At 49.6% G+C, this 19,825-nt stretch overlaps 1 protein-coding gene across 1 annotated transcript in view; it reads right to left on the bottom strand.

Annotated features, from left to right (window-relative positions):
- The window catches only part of Mtor (mechanistic target of rapamycin kinase), a 105,826-nt gene extending 88,694 nt beyond the window's left edge, over positions 1-17,132 (bottom strand). The window contains exons 1-12 of the mRNA XM_051173945.1: positions 16,988-17,132; positions 13,824-13,999; positions 13,116-13,224; positions 12,245-12,477; positions 11,401-11,601; positions 10,067-10,201; positions 6,115-6,390; positions 5,924-6,032; positions 2,599-2,785; positions 1,663-1,791; positions 810-1,054; positions 189-404 (exon numbers count right to left, since the gene is read on the bottom strand). Of these exons, the coding sequence (XP_051029902.1) occupies positions 189-404; positions 810-1,054; positions 1,663-1,791; positions 2,599-2,785; positions 5,924-6,032; positions 6,115-6,390; positions 10,067-10,201; positions 11,401-11,601; positions 12,245-12,477; positions 13,116-13,224; positions 13,824-13,985 (2,002 nt within the window). The 5' untranslated portion in view covers positions 13,986-13,999; positions 16,988-17,132. The remainder of the gene's footprint in view (positions 1-188; positions 405-809; positions 1,055-1,662; positions 1,792-2,598; positions 2,786-5,923; positions 6,033-6,114; positions 6,391-10,066; positions 10,202-11,400; positions 11,602-12,244; positions 12,478-13,115; positions 13,225-13,823; positions 14,000-16,987) is intronic.
- Between the last annotated feature and the right edge of the window lie 2,693 nt (positions 17,133-19,825).

The raw sequence follows: 19,825 nt of genomic DNA, 5'->3' as shown, positions 1-19,825 counted from the left end.
TCTAACCGTCTCCTCCTCCCCCTTTAATCTACCCATAGGAATAAAGAAAAATTAAGTAAAAAATAACCACAGGCTAAATGCCTTAGCAGAGAAACGGCTAGACATGAAATTACTGATGTTGACCTCTAGCGGCCATGCAAACACTTCAAGCTCCAGGATCCCCCGAACTGCTCCACCCTGAGATTTACCAGGGTCCGTTATCCCAACCACAAGCAGCTTGCTGAGAACGTCAGCCACCACTTGCACCGCGGTCTGGCTAACCACATGGGCATGGCCACTGATGAGGTGGATGGAGGGCGTGAGCAGGCGGGAGCAGGTGCGGGCAGCTTCCATGCGGATCTCCTTATGCTCACTGTTCAGGAAATGATCCGCACAGTGGCGGACAAACTGGGTCAGAGAGTGGCCTGGGCACGAAGGAAAAGGGAAGGATAAGCCCTGCTGCCTGGGACAGAACGCCAAACTCAACTGCATAGAGCATCACAGCACAAGAATGGAAATATCCAGAATACCCGCCATACACTGTAAAGCAATAAATCCCCGCCTGGCTGCAGGTCGGTGAGGAGCAGAGTCCCACCCTGAGTTTTCCACCTGTGATGTGTCACTTTCCATGCATGCTGCCCCTCAACACCCTCTGCCCCCAAACACCATGAGACAAAGTGCAGGGCAGGAATTAAACAGGTAAAGGCTGGAAAGGAGGGGCCATCTGGTGCCCTGTCACAAAGTCTCTATAGACCCAGCAATCTAGATGCATGCATCCCTTTCTCAGGGCCACAGCATCTCTCAACACTTTGGCAAGAGCAGTTTCTTACCTTCAAACTCAAAGCTTCCAAGAGTTCGAAGGGCAAGAGTAATGCTGGCCACATCGCTGGCCTCAGGGAGGGCGGTGAGGCCGGGCGAGGCCAGCTGGTGGGCCAGACCCTTGGGCATGCCTGGGTGCCGGAGGGGTTTGTGCATGAGGACCAGGGATAACATCTTCAGGAGTCCATCCTGGATGTCTTTCTTCAGCTGCGGAATCTGCCGGCTCAGGTCGTAGAGCACAGCAGTGAGTGCAGGGCTGCAGGGGAAGAAAGCGGTCATGATGAGGCCACAGTGCACACAGTCTGCCACTCAGCTGCCAGGGTGTGGTGCAGCCTGCTCGGGGCAGGAGGGTCAGGCCCTGTCACTGCTCAGTCTCTGAAGTACTGAACAACCCTGGCCTTGTCTCAGATATCACAATAATCTACACATTTCTGAGTCTCAGTCCATGACCAGGAAGCAGACGGAGGCCATCCTCCTTATCTCACAGGGGAGGGAGTGGCGTTTGGGGAGGCTGGCCAGTCTCCCTGGTAATAACACCAACCGCAGCCACACACACTTAGCGAGTGCTCTCTTCATGCCCGGCTTTGCGCTAGGGGCTGCTGTTTCCTGAACTCTTTCACCTAAACCTTACAACCACCCGAACAGCACAATAGCTATTTTCAGACAAGAAACCTGAGGCTCAGAGAAGCAGCTGAGTCAAGATCACACAGGAGCTAGCGATGAAGCTTAGATTCCTAACTAACCTGTGTGTGTAGCCTGAGCTAGCCTGCCTAGCCAACTTAGCACCCCAGTGGCCCGCCCCTCTCCTCTAAGCCGGACCCCTTACTGAGCCTGGGTGGCCACAGGCCTCCGGCACACACACACCTCAGGCCCACTGCCAGCATGGGCTCCAGCAGCTCCTTGATGTCCTGCTGGATGCCCGGCCCCATCGCTCGCGCTAGCATGCTGATACACGTGAACACTGTGGCATCCACTTGCACCGTTTTCTGCCTCCTGGAGAGAAACAGAATGGCTATTTTAGACGTAAGACGTTCATAATATCCCACCGGAAAGCCGCGCTGGGACTGGGAGGACAAGTTATATAGGAAGCACTGGCCACAGCAAGTGTGATTACTGCAAAATTCTGCTGGACCCAGCCCATCAGTCACTGTGTGGGTGTGTATTTCAAACACTGCTCCAGCAGATGGCAGTACTGTGTCTTACAGGAGGGTTCTTTCTCCAAGTTCAGGAAGAGGCACCATACTTAATACCTGGCTGACCAGGGTACTTATTTGGGAAGCAAACAGGTTTGCTCACCAGGACCCAGAGGGTAGTGCATAGGTATCCCATGGGAAGAAATGTCTCCCTATGATGAGAACGCTCGCTGGGTTGCAGGACTGGTGGCTTCCGAATCCACCAGAGAAACCCTTGCTCACAAACATAAAAGCTCAATGCCGTCGATACTGACTTCCCAGGATCAGCCTGGCTTCTCCATCTGGCAAGATGCCCAAGGTCTTGCTCATATACTCAGTGGTGGAATGACTAGCTATACCTTAGAGCTAAGCTAAGGGAAAAGATGACCCTCTGGTCTCTTCAGTTCTAGTCAGGCATTCCTCCAAAGGGTTCTATCAACATAAGAGACTGCTCTAACTTTTCAGTCATTGCACCTGAAGAGCCTGAATTCCAGTGAGGAGGGGCTGCCCTTCACCTGCCACACCTCAGAGCACAACAGTGTGGAATGGGCTCAAGCTGTGCAATGGCTGGCTTTCACTTACTCTTCCCCTGAACAGAGCAAAGTGAAACTCTAACAGGGGTGCTTACTTGTGTGCAAAGTCCTTTGGAGGCAGTGCAGCTCGGATGATATCAAGTACACGGGGCAAGTAGACCTTAAACTCGGACCTCACGGCCACAGAAAGCAGCCCCAGGGCCTGGAACGCTGCAGTCCGTTCCTTCTCCTTCTTGACACAGCTCAGCACATGGTTCATGGTGTCCTGGAGGTACTGGGTATCTGGGACAGAGAAGACAGAGCACACGGCCACGGTCAGAGTCCCTAGACAGCACTCAGATTTAACTTACAGTGGCCCAGTGGAAAGATGCTAAGCATTTAAAGGATGAACCTTATAAGACATTTTACACTTGGCAACCACAACTCAGGTATGCCTTTTGGAATAAGAAATGTCTTTTGCTTTTCCCGTAAGAAATAAAAGCAAAGAGGGTGTCCTCAGAAGAGTATCACATAGCTGTCTCCCTTGGTCTAATTCTTTTGTAATTACACGTGTGTGTGTGTGTGTGTGTGTGTGTGTGTGTGTGTGTGCGCGCGCGCACACGTGCTGAGGTGTGCTTGCCAATGCACTTGGAAGTCAGAGGACATCTGTGTGGGTCATCAGGGTCTGTGACAAGCACCATCTCTGCTGCATCATCTGGCTGGATGCTCCACTGGCATCACTCTGAGGGAAAGTGCATGTTCCTGTTCAAGAACTGCAAGGGGCCAGCGCTTGAGAGGCAGAGGTTGGTGAATCGCTTTGTGTTCAAGCCCAGCCTGATCTATATAAAGTTCCAGGCCAGCCAGATTTATAAGGTGAGGGAGGCCCTGTCTCCAAAAAAAAAAAAAAAAAAAAAAAAAAAGCTAAGGGCTGAAACACCTGGGTTCAATTCCCAGCATGCACACCATGGTTCACAACCACCTGTAATTCTAGTTCCAGGGGATCCAACACCCTCTTCTGGCCTCCACAGGCACTTGTAACACACTGACGTACATACATGCAGGCAGAACACCCAGACACATATTTTTTTTTTAATACCAAAATCCAAGGTAAATAGAATAAAACCTTAAATATTGTTTAAAAAAAACAAAGAGACAGGTGGTGGTGGCACACACCTTTAATTCGAACTCTCAGGAGGCAGGAGGATCTCTGTGAATTCAAGGCCAGCCTGGTCTACAGAGGGAGTTCTAGGACAGCCAGGGAGGTTAAACAGAGAAATCCTGCCTCGAGAAACTAAAAACAACAACCAAAACAAAAAACACCAAATAGATGAATCTAAATGATCTATCAGTGTAGTGATACTAAAGTAATATTAAATATCATTTACAATTAATGGGCCATTCCATTCAGTGTTGGCCTAGAAATCTCAGCCATTAGTTGAAGGCTTCACTGGAGACGCATTACAGTGAGACTGGAGGATGCGGATCTGGAAAGCACCTGCATCTTCGTCATATTTATTTACGCCAGCATCGTGCAAGAACAGCTGTTCCTGGGCACTTTGTACTGGAAAGTTCTTCCCAATAAAGGGATTTCCTGGTTCCAATCTCTGGCTCCTTCTCTGCCACCGATGCGGTCCTCAGGCAGTGGCAAATGTCTGAGCCATCTCACGGCCCCCTAGGGTAACGTCCTGATTTATCTGTGCTATTATGCCCAGTTTGCAATTTGCTCTTTTAAATTTTATTTTTGGAGTGTTTTTGCTATCCCCAGAGCTTCCACCATTGGGAGGGTTAGACAATGACTTCCACACTGTGAGTTTTAATAGTAGGCACTTCAGCAAGGAGCTGTGCAATTATGGTGGCTCTCCACACTGAATTTCACTGATGTTTTTTAATGTGATGTTTAACAAAACAACAAACCCACATCAAAAGAATACACACAGGGCCTCTGTCTTTGTATCCTGTCGCTAGGCAGTCCCCTGGACGCACCATGGTAACTGTTTCTACAGCATGCCACACTTTGATCAATTTTGGCCTAGTTGTTAGTTTTTTTTGAACCACAGACTTTCAACCCAAGACCATTTAAATCTCTACTGACTGGGGATGTCTGGTCCGTAGGGAAGAGAAGAGCTGCTGCTGCCAGGAAGGCCGGAGGGACACGTTCAGAAATTATAGGAGATTTTCATGCTACCATTTCTCTTTGGTTTGGCATGTTTAAGTGACACTCTGGTCCCTCTCTGGCCTGGATGGCATGGGAGAATCCATGTTGAGACCAGCACATGCCGAGGGTCAGGCAGACCTTCCCATTATACCACTAGATCTTACTAAGCACAGGCAGCATGCCTCGGAGGAGTACAAAGAGATGTTTGAGACAAGGTTTCGCTCTCACCAAGCAGGAGACAAGAGAGGGACATTAAATACAAACAGGCAACTAGAGTACTATCATGTGTGCCTCCTCATTTCCAAAATGGATCTGAAATAGCTCCAGGCGGCACTAATAATCTAATAACTGTTTCCATTTACTGGGGTTTACTCTGAGCCAGGCACTATCGAAGGTGCTTGAGCATTGGTACTGTTCATTCTGGGAGGCAGGGATTATTGCTTTTCACTAGTAAGGAAGTGGAGATCCACAAAGGTCAATAACCTGTCCCAAACTTCAGTTAGAAACTGATGCAGGATTCACACCGACTCCATCACCAAACCCTCCTACAGCTGAGGTCTATGGTGGAAAGGAGAAGAACGTCTCCAGACAGAACGTTTGGGAAAGGTCCCTGGGAAGGCCTGTGTCTGAGCTGGGTGAGACTGGACAGCCTGCAACTCAGTGACCACTGAGGACAGCATGACATAAGAAAATGCACCCCCCCATCACTGTGGCAACTGCTCTAAATCAACCACGCTTCTTTACAGGTGGTTAGAATGCTCAGGGACCACCATGGGGGAAAAAGCAGGCTGCCAAACCCACTCGGCCCCAGACAGGCACTGGTGACAGACAGCATGGACCTGAAGTGCCTTCTGCTGATCTCAGAGGCCCAGGCTGATCCCCACCTCAGCCTCCTAAAGCTTGTGATGTAGATGTATGAGCCACCACACGCAGCACGAGAAGCTGTGTGAGCTTGACCTGCTGATGGCCTAGAACTGACCCTCCCTCCCCTGCACGCTGTCATCATTCATTTTCCTCCTGAGACATGCCATCATAGAGTCCAGGCTGCCCTCAAACACACTGCGTGGCCAAGGATGGCTCTGAACTCCTTACTCTTCTGCCTCCAGGGGCTGGGATTACACGTGTGTGCCACCGTCTGGATTGACCAGGTCTCAACAGAAAACGGAGAGAGAAACTGGACGGGGGCAAAGCGACCAGATACTAGCGCACCCTCCAAGTCGGTGCTGCTCTCTGGGGCCACAGCCTCTGTCCCTTAAAGAGGGAATGTCTTCGGGGGACAGGCTCACCTGTGAAGGCCGAAGGTCGGAAGGCAGCCAGGCGGGGCAGCAGATTAAGGATTGTCATTTGGATCAGCGAGTTCTTGCTGCTCCTGCACTTCAGCACCCACTGGCACACCTGGGAGAGGAAGGACACGGGGTTGGCAGAGGAGGGGGAGGTGGGGGCTTGGGGAGGGAGCAGAAGGCCTTTTGCAATTCACCTGATCAAATTTCTCTTCCATCAAGTCCCTGCAACAGCGGCTCTCCACCAGGGTGGACTTGGTCGGGCTGGGGGAAGCCCCGAAGCCCATGAGGCCTTGGTGGGAGCTGTACCCCAGCAGGCCCACCAAGGCGTTCGACTGCTGGGGCTGCACAGCCTGAAAACTGGTAAAGGGGGTGATGTGCCGAGGCTTTGTCCCGAAGCCCATCAGGTCTTTGCAGTACTTGTCATGTACCAGCTGCTGCTGGGTGATTTCTTCCATCTCTTCTCTCAGACGCTAGACAGATATACGTAAAGAAAAAAAAAAAAAAAAAAAAAAAAAAAAGCAGCAGTCAATTTTGCTGAAGAGGGGGGAGCTCTTACCCTGGGCACAGTGAGTCTGCAGGGCAAGCCACTTGTCCAAGCCTGAACTACCTGCAATGGGGAGGGGCCACCCTGCACCTGGACTACCATTTCCCTAGCGCCTGGCAGGGGACCAGATCCTGTTCTAACGCAAGGCAAAAGACCATCTTTCACTAAGCAAGAAAGAAGCCTCCAGTCTGGAGTTCCTACATCCAAGTATCCCCTGCCACATCCAGGAAGGGCGAACTGCAAACAGTGGAGGCAGTCTGATGCTGGCACCCTGCAAAGAACATTCTGATCTCTTTCCTTGAAGCTGAGTAGAAAAGCTGGGCAAATCATTTTCTCAGAACCGTGATCCTAGGGTGGTGTGGAATAAGCTGCCTGTCAGTGCTGGTCTGTCCACTATTGAAGGAATGCACCTCAACTCATGCGCCAACAGTCTCCAGCTCCTCCTGGCATACCTTCACTCTTCAGGAAGGCACCCTACTCTGACTGTCAGAGGCACTGAAGGACCACCTCCGAGTCCTCCTCTCTCAAGACTTTGCAGCATTTGATACACTGTGATCTCTTGTATGAGACTTTCCTCCGTCCCAGCTGCTCCTGTCTCCCTCAGTCGCTTTTCATTTCTCAACTTCAGGTTCACAGACCCCATCTCTTTCCATCTACACCAGGTCATGTGTAGTTCTTGCCCAGTCCATGACTCTTAACTTCTCCCCAGAGCTACTCAATAGGTCTCACAGATGCCCAACACGCACCTCACATTTCACATGCTCAAAACTACCCCCTTCGTCATCATCCTGTTTCCCCACCTCAGCATAAAGCAACCCTCCCAGTCACAAAACCAAACGCTTTGAGCTCTCTTCCTTCTAATCTACTCCAAACCCCAAATCCAGAACCCAGCAGCAAGCATCCCTGCCAACGCGGGCATGCTATGTTCGCCCACCTTTTTAAATTTTATTTTTTTTTTTTACATGTTCCCCTCTTTAAGTACCTTTTATTACACTTTTTATTGCTGTGTGTGTGTGTGTGTGTGTGTGTGTGTGTGTGTGTGTGTGTGTGTGTGAAGGTGAGAGGGTAACTTGTGGGAGCTGATTCTCTCCATCTCCATCTGGGTCCTGAGGAACTGAACTCATGTTTTCAGCTTTGACAACAGGTACTTGTACCTGCTAAATGAGCCATGCTGATGGCGCGCTCTCTCTCTCTCTCAGAATACTTCATGAACTTTTGTGTTATCCTTGCACAGGGAACAGTGTTTTGGTGTACGTGCTACAGAATCCAGCACTGCAGTTCACTTAATTGAATTTGTGGCTTCAGCCCTTCGCCAACTCACATGAGTCAAAAGTCACTCTTAGGGTTAAGGAGACCAATGGCTCAGTCAGCAAAGTGCTTCCTGCACAAGCAGAACAGGAGTTCAGAGACCCAGCACCCACACAGCAATTTGGCATCCTTAGAGCAAGCTGGGCGTGGATATACCTGCTGCACTCCTAGTGCTGGGGAGGCCAAGCTGGGGGCCCTAGAGATCACTGGGCAGCTCGTCTAGCTGAATCATTGAGATCCAGGTTCAGTGGGAGACCTTGCCCCCACCGCAAAAGAAAAAATAAATAAATAGATAAATAAGATACAGAGTGATAGGCAGGTATCCACACTCTCATGCACACAAACACACACGTGCATGTCCACGCGCATTTGCACGCAAATACATCGTAATAAGAAGATCTGTTTTGTTTAAGTTACTCTTCTTTTCAAAATCTACCAATAGCCTACTGCTGCACACATGGTTCACTCCATGGCTTCCTCCCAGCCAGGCCCAGGTGTTCCCAGAGCGTCTCCTGGTCACCTGCTCAGGCACAGGGAGTCTTGTGCTCTCACGGAGACCACGCTCCTGCACTGCAGCCTTTACACTGGTGCATCGGCTGCCTGGAACGGCTTTCTGCTTACTTCCTTCACAGCTGTCTTCAAACACAGCTGGGCTTTCTCCACTCCACAGCACATAACACCAGACAATTATCAAAATGCCTTTTTATCTACACCGGTACTGTCTGTCTCCCCGGCTAGAACGTGGCCCACTTTGTTCCCTGCTCTTTGCTCCAGCTCTTAGGGCTCACTGCTGCTGGAACACTAGGCTCTCCACTAACCCTGTGAGTGAGAGAATGCAGACTGAATATAACCTTTATGTTATAGGAGGTTCCTTATCACTCACAGTTGGGAGAACCTGACATCCTTATGTGTCAGGTGACATCGGCTTGTTTCACTAGGAGGAAACAAAGGTCCCAGAATGGTCTGGACTACAGTAGGACTCCGGTAGAGAAATTTCAGAGTGCTACAATTTACACCATGTCCACCAGGTATCCGGGGCTGTGCTGAGCACTTGTGCATTTAGAAATCCCTCAGCTGGGCATGGTGATGCTCACTCACACGCCTTTAATCCCAGCACCTGGGAGGCAGAGGCAGGTGGATCTCTGTGAGTTCAAGGTCAGCCTGGTCTACAGAGCCAGATCCAGGACAGCCAGGGCTACACAGAGAAACCCCGTCTTGAAAAACCAAAACCAGAAACCTTTCAAGTCCAGCACAACTGGGACAGGCCTGTGCCAAGAGAGGGACACAGTATCAGAAGTGGAACCGAACAACTCCTGTTCCGTGTGCAGCCCTGACACAACACACAGTTATTACCAGCTAGCCCCTTCTGGTGAAGTCAGGGAACCCTGGGTGAAATTCCCTCCACAGAACACATCCTCACAGGAAGTGGCTTTACACCAACATATCCTGAATCCTGATGCCTTAGTATCTGTGTCACTACATCTAACTGAAGCCAGCCAGCCTATCCCAGGAGCCTCCTGTGGCAGCCAGCAGAATGTGACCGCAACTACAGGAGCCCACCTGGCCAATGGGTCCTGGTGTTGCTCGGAGTGTCACTGTCAAGCCTGTCTCATGGCCACAAGGGCTGCTCTGGCCAACGACAGAAGGCAAGGATGCTGTAGCTTGCCCGCTCCTGGGTGACCAAGGCCTCCTCTGGTGACCCACTTTGGCATAAGGACCTCCCAATGACCTCACATAAAGACAAAGAGACATCTGCTGCATCTTCTCGCTTGTTCACTCAGGCCAATGTGGCCTCAGCCCTTACTGTTTTCTCTCACAGGCTGCCAACTCCTTCCACCTTAACTGACTTAATTAACAACTCCTCACTGATTTCATTCCCACCTCTCCCAACACTCATCCACAAGAAGCCAGAGGTGTCAGAAATGCACCATACCCCATGATCCCCGGGTGCACACCACTGACGTCTGTGCCTGCCATTAGAATACAACTGACGGCCACCAACAGCGAGCCTATTAACCGAGCTGCTCCCTCTCTGACGCCATCTCCTCCTCCTCTTTTGCTCACAGCATACTAACCGTCCTTCCCATGTCAAACTCGCTCCCACGCAAAGCCACGTCACGTGGCTCTCAGATGGCGTCACCTCAGGAGGACAGACCTTGAGCCTGCACTTGCCCCTTCTAACGCCATACCTCATAGTTTTCCCAGGACTCCCTGCCGCCTGAAATGATCTTCCCTGTTGCCTCTGACAGGCACACCGACACAGGCTCCTGGGCTCCCCTGGTGTAGTTCCTCACCTCTCCTTCCATGCTGCTAATCCGGACTAGCTCGTTGAGGATCAGCAAGGCCCCGTGGATCCGGTCATCTCGATTCATGCCCTTCTCTTTGGCCAGAGTCTCATCAAACCCTTTCTCTGCCTCTTCAAACGTGTGCTAAATAGAGAGAATGCTGTTATTACCCAGTGTTCAAGGCAGACAACACAGGCGCACCCCTCTACCCAGAGGTTCAGCAGCATTCCTGTGCCGGCTGGCTGCCACATCAACAATAACTTATAGGCTATTTTGTTAAATGCAGCTCCAACGCTCACAACATGCCTCTGAGGTAAATGCTACTGTCACCTCTGATAGCTACATAAAACAGGCCCACAGGAATTAAGTGACTTGTCCACTGTCACACAGCATAGGCAAGGGAGGCCAGGTCTCTCGTTCCCATATTTAAGACTCTTGTGACATACACTTCCTTGGCAGCAGCCATAGGCACAAGACTCAGGACGCTGGAGCAGAGGGAGCTAGCCCTTTGCAAACTAGTAACAACTGCATTCACTGATTCACAGAACCCGTTCTCTACATTTTAACAACTGCTGATAAAGGCAGCAAGTACCAGCTATTCACTTTGGTTTTTTTGTTTTGAAACAGAGTTTCATCAGGTAGTCCAGATCTGCCTTGAAGTTTATTTTTGTTTGTTGTTTGTTTACAGGATTTAATCTTGGCTGTTTTAATTATATTTTGAAGCAACGATGATAAGGGCACTGATGGCAAATTGCAATCAACAAACATTATTTGCTTTTGTTTTTGAGACCAGGTCTTACTGTGTGAATCTGGATAGCCTTGAACTCAAGAGAGCTGCCTGTCTGATTCCCAAGTGCTGGGATTAAAGGTGTGAGCCACCACGCTTGGCAGTGTTTATCTAACATGCAGGAAGCTCTGTGTTCAATGTCCAGCTTGACATAAAGTGGGCATGGTGGTTTGCGCCTGTGATCCTAGCACTAGGGAGGCAGAGGCAAAAGGATCTCAAGTTCATGGTCAGACCCCAATTCTTATCTTCTTGCCTCAGCTTCACCAGTGCTGGATTATAGAGGTGTGCTGCCACAGCCAATGGCCTTGAATCATAGTCCAACAGACACACTTTCATTCTTTGTAATGCACTAAATAATGGTGGTGTATCTTTACTAAGAAAATGCAATAAAGTAACTGATTCACAGAGAACAGAAAAAATAAAACAAAACAAAACAAAACAAAACAAAACAAAAAACCATCCAGGCCCAAACAAATGTGAAGCCTACTCTATGGCCAGCCATGAATCTCCAAGCAATAGCGCTTTGCTAGTGGCTAGTACGGAACCATCTCCTCACCCTGTACCACTGAGGCTTCTGCATCTCCTTCGGCTCACGCTGGGTGGTGAGGATCAGACAGGCACGAAGGGCAGCCACAGCTCCCTCTCGGATGGCCTGCTTGGGGTCCCACACAGCCACAAAAATGTTGTCAAAGAAGGGTTGCACTTGCTGGAAGAAGAAGGTGGGGACGCTGATGGCCAGCTCACGGAGAACAAGGACCTGGGAGAGAAGGACAAACAGAACTCTTACTGCAGGACTTTTTCTTGTTCTCTCAGAACACTCGCCTGTCATCCTAGAGTGTCTCCCTGCAAGGGAAAGAAAGCCTCACCCTCCTAGCTGGGAAAGCCTGGTGCCAGATGCAAAGAGGGACCAACCAAGTGTCCCAGTGCTCACCACCTGGCTGCTGACAAATACAGAACACCGGCACCATCTGAACACACAGCCGGGACAGGCAGACGCTTGACGCTTTAATACTAAAACCAACAGCTTAGAACCATGCCTGCAATCCAGTACAGCCAGTGAATATTTACCGGATGGAAACACACGTTTGATATTCAATTTATACTATTTTCATTTCAGAGAAGACTCAGGTCTTTATCGAGGCTGCCATCCTACAGAGTTGTGAATGACAAAGCCATTAACCAGGGTTAAATGTTTGTGCTATTTCCTTGAACCAATTGGAAAGCAGCTGGGGATGCTTCCAACCCGACAGATGTTTCCTCAAACAGACTGACTCTCCCACCTCCTACCCTGGAATCCTTTCCCAGGACAAGCTTCAGAAGGAAGCAAAGCACAGAACAGGGCCCCCCACTCCCCAGCCCCGGCCCCCGGCCCTGGCTGGGCTCAAGCCTACGGCACTCACAGCTGCGTGTCTCCGACCCTCGTTGCGGTCAGCACCCAGCCATTCCAAAGCTCGTTTCACTTCAAACTCTACATACTCAGCAGTGAAAGTATCCCCTGCCATAGCAAGGCGCCCAATGGCCTTGGATGCCATTTCCATGACGACTGGATCACTTGAGGGGAGGAGGTTCCGAAGGTAGTTGGCAAATCTGCCAATTCTGGTGGAATTCCCACCTTCCACTCCTATGAGGCTGGCTAGAAAAGAAAGCAAAGATGACCATGTGGTGTGTTCTGGGATGCACATGGCTAGCAGCGGAATGCTGGCAAATGAGACCTTACTCTATCTACTCTCAATACATTTCTACATGTAAGAAGGCGGTTTCTCACTTGAATCAGTAGACTGGATTTTTGTGCCAGAACTATGTACATAAATCAAAATGATCTCATTCTAACATATCTGTGTGTCTACTTCCCAGGAGAGAAAACTCTTCCGACAAGTCACAGGATTTGTAGCCAGCCCTCAAGCAAACAGCACCCACTTCTACCGTAGTTAGCATCTGTAGGCCCCACTGTGACAAATCCTGCTCCACTGTGAAGACAGACCTGCCAAAGGCATTCTGGGGCAGAAGAAAGAAAACCTGGCTCCTCGTTTCAACCCCAGCAAACCAGGTCTAAGACTCGGTTATCACATCTAAGAGTGTGTCTTGCCTGAGACCCAGGACTTCTGCTAGAATCAGCACTTATCTACACGCACTGAAAACTACAGGCTCCTTAAAACTCCTTTAAAATAAAGAAGATACACCTCTAGCAAGCGCACACAGGGTTACAGTGAACACAAAGGTGACTTGTCCTGTGTTCCTAACGGCTGCTGCTACCAGAGTCTCTGTCCTTACCGATGGCCAAGATGCCGCCTTTCCTCTCGTTGGCATCAGAGCTGGAAACGAGCTCAAAGATGTGATGGTTTAGCTGGTCATAGAAGCGGGTGGATTCCTCTTGACTCATCTGCAATGGAGGATGGGCTCAGAACAGTTTCTTTGTTACTTTCCCACTGCTGACAGCAGTGGTGATAGCTGGCAACTCGAGATTAGGACAGAAAGGTGGCAGGTACCAAAGACAAACCTATTATTGTCCATTTCCATAGCTTTAAAGCAAAGAGCAACTGATCACATGACCCCTCTGTTTATTTAGCAACTACTTACTGGTTCTCTATGGGAGAGTTTGTCTTAAAATCGTCTTAATACCAGTGGGACAAAGGTGGACAGGTCAGTGTCTCTGACCTCAACTGTGGTCTCTGTTTAGAAAGTTCCAGACCATCAACCCTCCAAACCCATCCCAATCAATCACTGACAGACACAAAAGAACTGAAGGGCTAGTGATAAGGGGGAAAAAAAATCATAAAAAATAAAACAAACGGCTTAACTGTGAACGCATGCAACACCACAGTAGTCGCTCGCTACACGGGAGCCTGTACACTCCCCAAACATGAAAGCTGGTGGGTGTCCTCTCGCTCACTGAGCCGTAGCAGCAATCTAAAGCAGCCACAGCACATCGGCCCCAGTGCCCAGCAAAGACCGGCTGGCCCCAAAGCACACAAGACCAACCTCCCGGAGCTCCATGGTGACATAGTGCTGGAGCTCCTTGGCCGCTTTGGCTCTGGTCTCCTCATTCCGGCTCTTCAGTCCACTGGCGAACTGCTGCAGAACACTCACATTGCTAGACGTGGCGGCACTGGCGGTGGCCGCGGCAGGGCCTGTCCCGAGCATCTTGCCCTAAGGTTCTTGGGAGAAGAACACCTTTCAATATTCTGTGCAAAATTTTAGAAACCGAAACCTTTTTTAATGTTTTTTTAACGTTTATTTATTTGTGCATGCGTGTGCACACCACAGCACATGTGGGGTCAGAGAACTTGCAGGAATTAATTCTCTTCTTTCTCTATGTGGATCCCAGAGATAACCCAGGTTGCCAAGGCTTGGCACCTTTGCCCCTGAGCATCTTGCTGGCCCCTTTATAGTTGTTTAGTTATATTCTTTAGAATGACTTTGAACTCACTATGTGGCTGATGGTCTAGAATTGCTATCTCGATTCCACCGCCAGCCGCCATTTCCACTTTATGCAGTGCTGGGACTCCAACCCAGGGCTTTGTGCATGCTGGGCAAGTATTCCATCACCGGGGCCTCGGCCCCATCCCCATCTCTCTGTATTCTACAAACTATGTATTTGTGGCCTTAGCTCCTAGCACAGGTTTCCACCCACTTAGGACAGGTACAGGACTGGAGAGGGTCAGACTGTAGACCGGAGAGAAAACTAGCTGGGTTTGAACACTGATGCAGTTCTACACGGACTTTAAGAAAGACACCCAGATTTCCTCAACTGCCCGGCACTGCAACAGAAGGATGGCAGGCCTCACTCGTGGGTTGAGGTGAAAACTAACGTGCTGAAGGTGCTCCCGGAAGTGCAGCACACAGTTCTTGCTCACTGCTAGAACTACTGTGGACATGACCCAGCGTCAGGTACCAGAAGCAGGCATGTAGAGAGAGAATCAAGACTACGGGGTCACCTTTCCAGAGTACCATTTGCTGAAGCAGAGCGGTAATGGCCGTCCTTCAGCAGCCCTGCCCAACAGAAATAAGTATGATACAAGTCACGTAAGCAATTTTATTTGTTGAGTGTATCCTGCAAATGTGCAGATGCCTGCAAGGGCCAGAAAAAGACATCGGAGCCCCGGGGGCTGGAGTCACAGGCAGCTCTGAGCTACTTGACAAGGGCACTGAGAAGCCGGCTGGGGTGTGCTGGGTGAGCAACAAGTGCTCTTAAGTCCTGGGATATCATCGCCAGTTCCCTCATAAATAATTTAAAAATTTTTAGTAGTCAAATTAAAAGAGAAATGGGTGGAACTGCTATACTGTACCCAACCCAACAATCCAAAAACTGTCATTTGGTGTTTTATTGGTATATAAACTTCCTTATCTTTCCTGAAACCAAGCTTCTAAAATATAGTGTTTTAACTATCTCAATCTGAATCCGTCTTACCTCAAGTGCTCAACAACTACTGTGGTTACAGGCTTTTGAAGGGTGTAGTACATCTGTACACAACACAATCGCTAAGCTAGCCCTTCTCATCATGGGTTCTGAACACACAGACTCTACCAACCGTGGGAGGAATACACTGGGGATGGGGAGCTAGTAAGATGCCTCGGTGAGTAAAGGTGCTCTCTGTCAAGACTGACGGCTGAGATTGACCCCTGGGTCCCACAAGGTAGAAGACAACCGATTCCTACAAGTCGTTCTGACTTCTATGCGTGCACAATGCATGCATGTCACCCGGTTAAAAAGGACCTCCTAAGTTTGTACTGAACATATACAGCGCTGGTTTTTTTTTTTTTTTTGAGCCAGGGTTTCTCTATGTAGCTTTGTAGAGCAGCCTGGCCTTGAACTCATGGAGATCCTCCTGCCTCTGCCTCCTGAGTGCTGGGACTAAAGGCCTGGGCCACCACCACTTGGTTATATACAGGTTTCTTATTCTTGCCACTATTTCTATGTGGTATGATATAACAACTATTTACGTTGTATTTGACTTTACAAGCAATGTAGGCATGATTTAAAGCATACAAAAGGGTATTTACAAGTACTACACCATTTCATATGAGGGACAGGCATTCACTGGACTGGGGAGGCAAGTCTAAAACAAATCTGCCCTGATGGAGACGGGCAACATACTACAGTTGTGAGCTAAAGAGACCACTCACTCAATTATGTGCTGCTTGTTTCCGCAATGAGTTTACAATCCAGGGGGACTGAGAAAGTGGTCATAAAAAGGGGGCTAGTCCACAACGACACGGAAGCGACATCCTGCCCAATTATACTAAAAACAAACACAATTCCTGAAACGTCTTGGTTTTGAAAAAGTTTGTGAAAAAAAAAATTCTATGCCTGATAACTCAAAGAACCCTGAGTTCAATCCCTAGCACCGAATAACCAAAGTAGGGTGTCACACACCTCTAAGGCCAGCACCCAGAGGTGGAGGCAGGAGGATCAGAAGTTCAAGGTCATGCTCTAGCAGGCGGGTAAAAAATTAAGGAACATATGGTTTTGAAAAACTTTCAAATACTACAAATACATGGCCCAGGAAAAAAGATACTATAAAAGGAACCAGGCCCTTTTAGGGAGGAAGAAACCACTGCTGTGTGTACACATCCCAGGCAGCAGATAGAATGCAGCTACGCAATTTCTATTCTCATGAAAGTAACTAGAGCATCACTTCGGGGTTTACCTACAAGCCAGCTGCCCCAAGCTGGATTCAAAGTAACTACTTGGGAGTCACATATCCCAAAGGTTTTGGTCATGCCTTAGAGGAGTTCAAGTTGAACGGCGGAGAGATGAAGTGAGGACTCGGGAGAGGCAGAGACTGCGTGAGCTCGGGGGCTATGGGGGTGTGGAACGCGCACAGCTCGGAGGTCTGTGCCGACAGGTCCACGGCGCGTTGCAGGGGGCTGACCCCGGTGTGGGAGGCTGGGGCTCCCAGGGGCAGGCTCCACCGTGTGTACGTGGTTCTGAAGGGGTGACTGGGACCAGGTAAGAGACCTAAAGGCGCCACGGCAGGCCCGGAGCGGATCCGCCAGCCTGGGTGTCTCCCCGAGGGCTGGTGTGGAGACGCTGCATGGTCCAGACCGGCGGCTTCCCAGGCCTCCCCCAGCACGACCCAGACTGGCCGTGAGTCTCAACGCACCGCCGGCCGCAAGTGTTCGGCTGCCGGCCCCAGACTCACCACGCGGCTTCGGCCACCGCCTCAGCTGCCGCCGCCTGAGCCGGCTCCGCCGCTTCGGGACCCCAGCCCCGCCACCCACCCGCCTTCCCTGCTGTCCTCTGGGCCCGGGAAGGGAGGGCGGGCTCGCAAGCCTCACAACCAATAAGCTGGCAGAGGACAAAGATGGGCAGGAGCATTCACCAATAATCATGAAAAGTGCAGCTCTGGGACCGGCTTCTGGCGGGGCGGGGATTGTTCAAATAGACAAAACCCGTGGCCAGTGGCAGGCGAAAGAAGCTTGGGACTATTCCGGAGAGCCAATCGGTGGTGAGTTGACTTCGGTCACTTCCACGCACACATCCTGTACGTCGCTGCTACGATTCCCCTCCGTAGGAGTCGTGACCGAGTGGAGCACCTGTCTAGGGACTGCGCCCACCTATTGGAAGAGCTGGGGACCGCTCCCGACGTGATGCAAGAGCTGGGGACCGCTCCCGACGTGATGCTGAGAAGGGTGTCTGACGCGCTCGAATTACTGCAGAAGACATACGTCTTGGGAACCGGTTTACTGAGGGACTCCTTTGTAAAATTCAGTGTGCACTTGAAAGTTTTTAGTTTATTTTCATTGCCCCCAGATTGCCTTACTTGTGAGGTCATTCTCGAGAGACTTAACCAAGGAGCTACTTAAAATAAAAGATTTTAAAGCAAAATCCTTAAAACAAACAACAACCTTTCGGCCAATAGCTGGAGCTGTAGATGTAGGCCAGTCGATACATTTGAGTGCTTGCCCAACAAGTGTGAAAGTCGAGGCTTCAATCCCCAGCACCACAGGCAGGACATGCCTGTAATCCCAACACTTTGGAGGTGGAGGTTGGAAGATCAGGAACTCTAGACGGGGCTAGAGAGAAGTCAAAGTGGTCTTCCACTCGCACTCAGAGGATGGATGGTTCACTACCCCTTCTAACTCCAGTTCCAGGGCATTTGGCGCCCTGTGCCAGGCTCTGCCAGCATCAGGCACACACATGGTGCGTAGATGTGCATGCAGGCAAACACCAATATATAAAAATAAATCTTAAGGATCTGGAGAGATGGCTTAGAGGTTAAGAGCACTGGCTGTTCTTCCAGGAGTCCTGAGTTCAATTCGTAGCACACACATGACACTATAACGGGATCCGATGCCCTCTTCTGGTGTGTAGGCAGGTAAAGCATTAAAATAATAATAATAATAATAATAATAATAATAATCTTAAATACATTTCTTAGGTATTAATTGGAGAAATGCTGCTGGGCTTGGTGGTCCATGCCTTTAATCCCAGCACCCGGGAGTGTAGGTGCCCATCAAGATGGCTGCACTCCATCTTCGCACAAGGACAGAGTTCAAAGCTGTCAGCAAGTCACAAGACCTAAAGGTCAAAGGTGTGGCTACATAAGGATGTTTCAGCCGTTTTCGTCTAAATAACAACTGACCTGAATCTGAGGTGTGGCTACTCCTGACTCTCAAGGCTAAGGAAGGAGAAGTTGAATCTGAGGTATGGCTACTCCTGGCTACTCCTGACCTCTAGGCTAGGGAACAAGAAGCTAGAGCTAAGGTGTGGTTACTGAACCCTTGGAATGAGTAAGGAAGAAAAGTCTGTCCCATATACATGATACTGTGTTCCCCTTTTTGGTTATGGTATATAAGAGTGGCAAAAAATAAACTCTTGTGGCATTTCAGTATTGACTGATCTGCCCTCCTGACCTTCTCTCTCTCTCTCTCTCTCTCTCTCTCTCTCTCTCTCTCTCTCATCTATAGCTAGCCTTTCCCTCATCCACACTCCCGCACTCAGGTACGGACTTGGGGCCACAGGGCTGGATCCGATTGCAGCCCTGCAAAGACCGCTCCTGACACAGGAGGCAGACACAGGTGGACAGGTGGATCTTGGAGTTCTAGGACAGACAAAGCTGTTACACAGAGAAAACCTGTCTTGAAACTAACCCCCCCCAGATAAATAAACAATTTAATAAATTGGGGGAATGTCAACTAAAATGTAATGAATTTTGTGGAATACATTCTTTTCTTTCTTTCTTTTTTTTTTTCTTTCTTTTTTGAGACAGGGTTTCTCTGTGTAATAACAGCCTTGGCTGTCCAGGAACTCCATCTGTAGATCGGGCTAACCTCAAAGTCACAGAGATCCTCCTGCCTCTGCCCCCTTAGTGCTGGGATTAAAGGCATGCAACCACCACTGCCCACCAGGAAGACATACTTTCTTTAGATATTACCACAAATTATTTGCATAATAACTGTTGAAAGAATAAGCTTTTATGTTTACTGCCATACCACCTTGAAAGCAAGTTTACAGAAGAAAGACAATGGGACACTAAGGAAATTCAGAGAAATCTCAAAAAACACCATGTGGCCAGGGATGGTCAGGGTAGTCTCAAAAAGAAATCAAAGTCATGGCGGGCTCCAGGAAACAGACTAAAAACAGCAACTAAACTCTTACAGTAAATGGAAACTTATTTTTAACAATACAGCATAAGGCCTCCTGCCTTCAAAATGGAGTCAGGCAGGTTCCTCAACCTGAAAGGATCAGACCCTCACCCAGGCCCTGCTATAGCAGCCATGACAGAAAAGACTTAGCAACATGTGCTTGCCTGGCCTTGCCCAACCCTCTAGTCACTGGGAAGCCACGTGGCAAGGAACCAGTCAGAAGTTAGCTGGCTGGCTCTGGGAGTGCTTTACGGTAAAAGTGATGTAACAGTGACGTGCAGATCATAGCAACCGCCCTGGTAGGGCCTACAGGCCATAACAATCAGCACAGGACAGGTCACCCAGGCATACCCTTAACTCGGGCCTTTCCTCTGTCCTACACAGTGGCTGGT

This window comes from Phodopus roborovskii, unplaced genomic scaffold (assembly GCF_943737965.1).
Source record: "Phodopus roborovskii unplaced genomic scaffold, PHOROB, whole genome shotgun sequence".
In the NCBI taxonomy this organism is placed as follows: domain Eukaryota; kingdom Metazoa; phylum Chordata; class Mammalia; order Rodentia; family Cricetidae; genus Phodopus; species Phodopus roborovskii.
The sequence above is the reverse complement of the archived record's forward strand: the minus strand, read 5'-3'. Positions and strand labels throughout refer to the sequence as shown.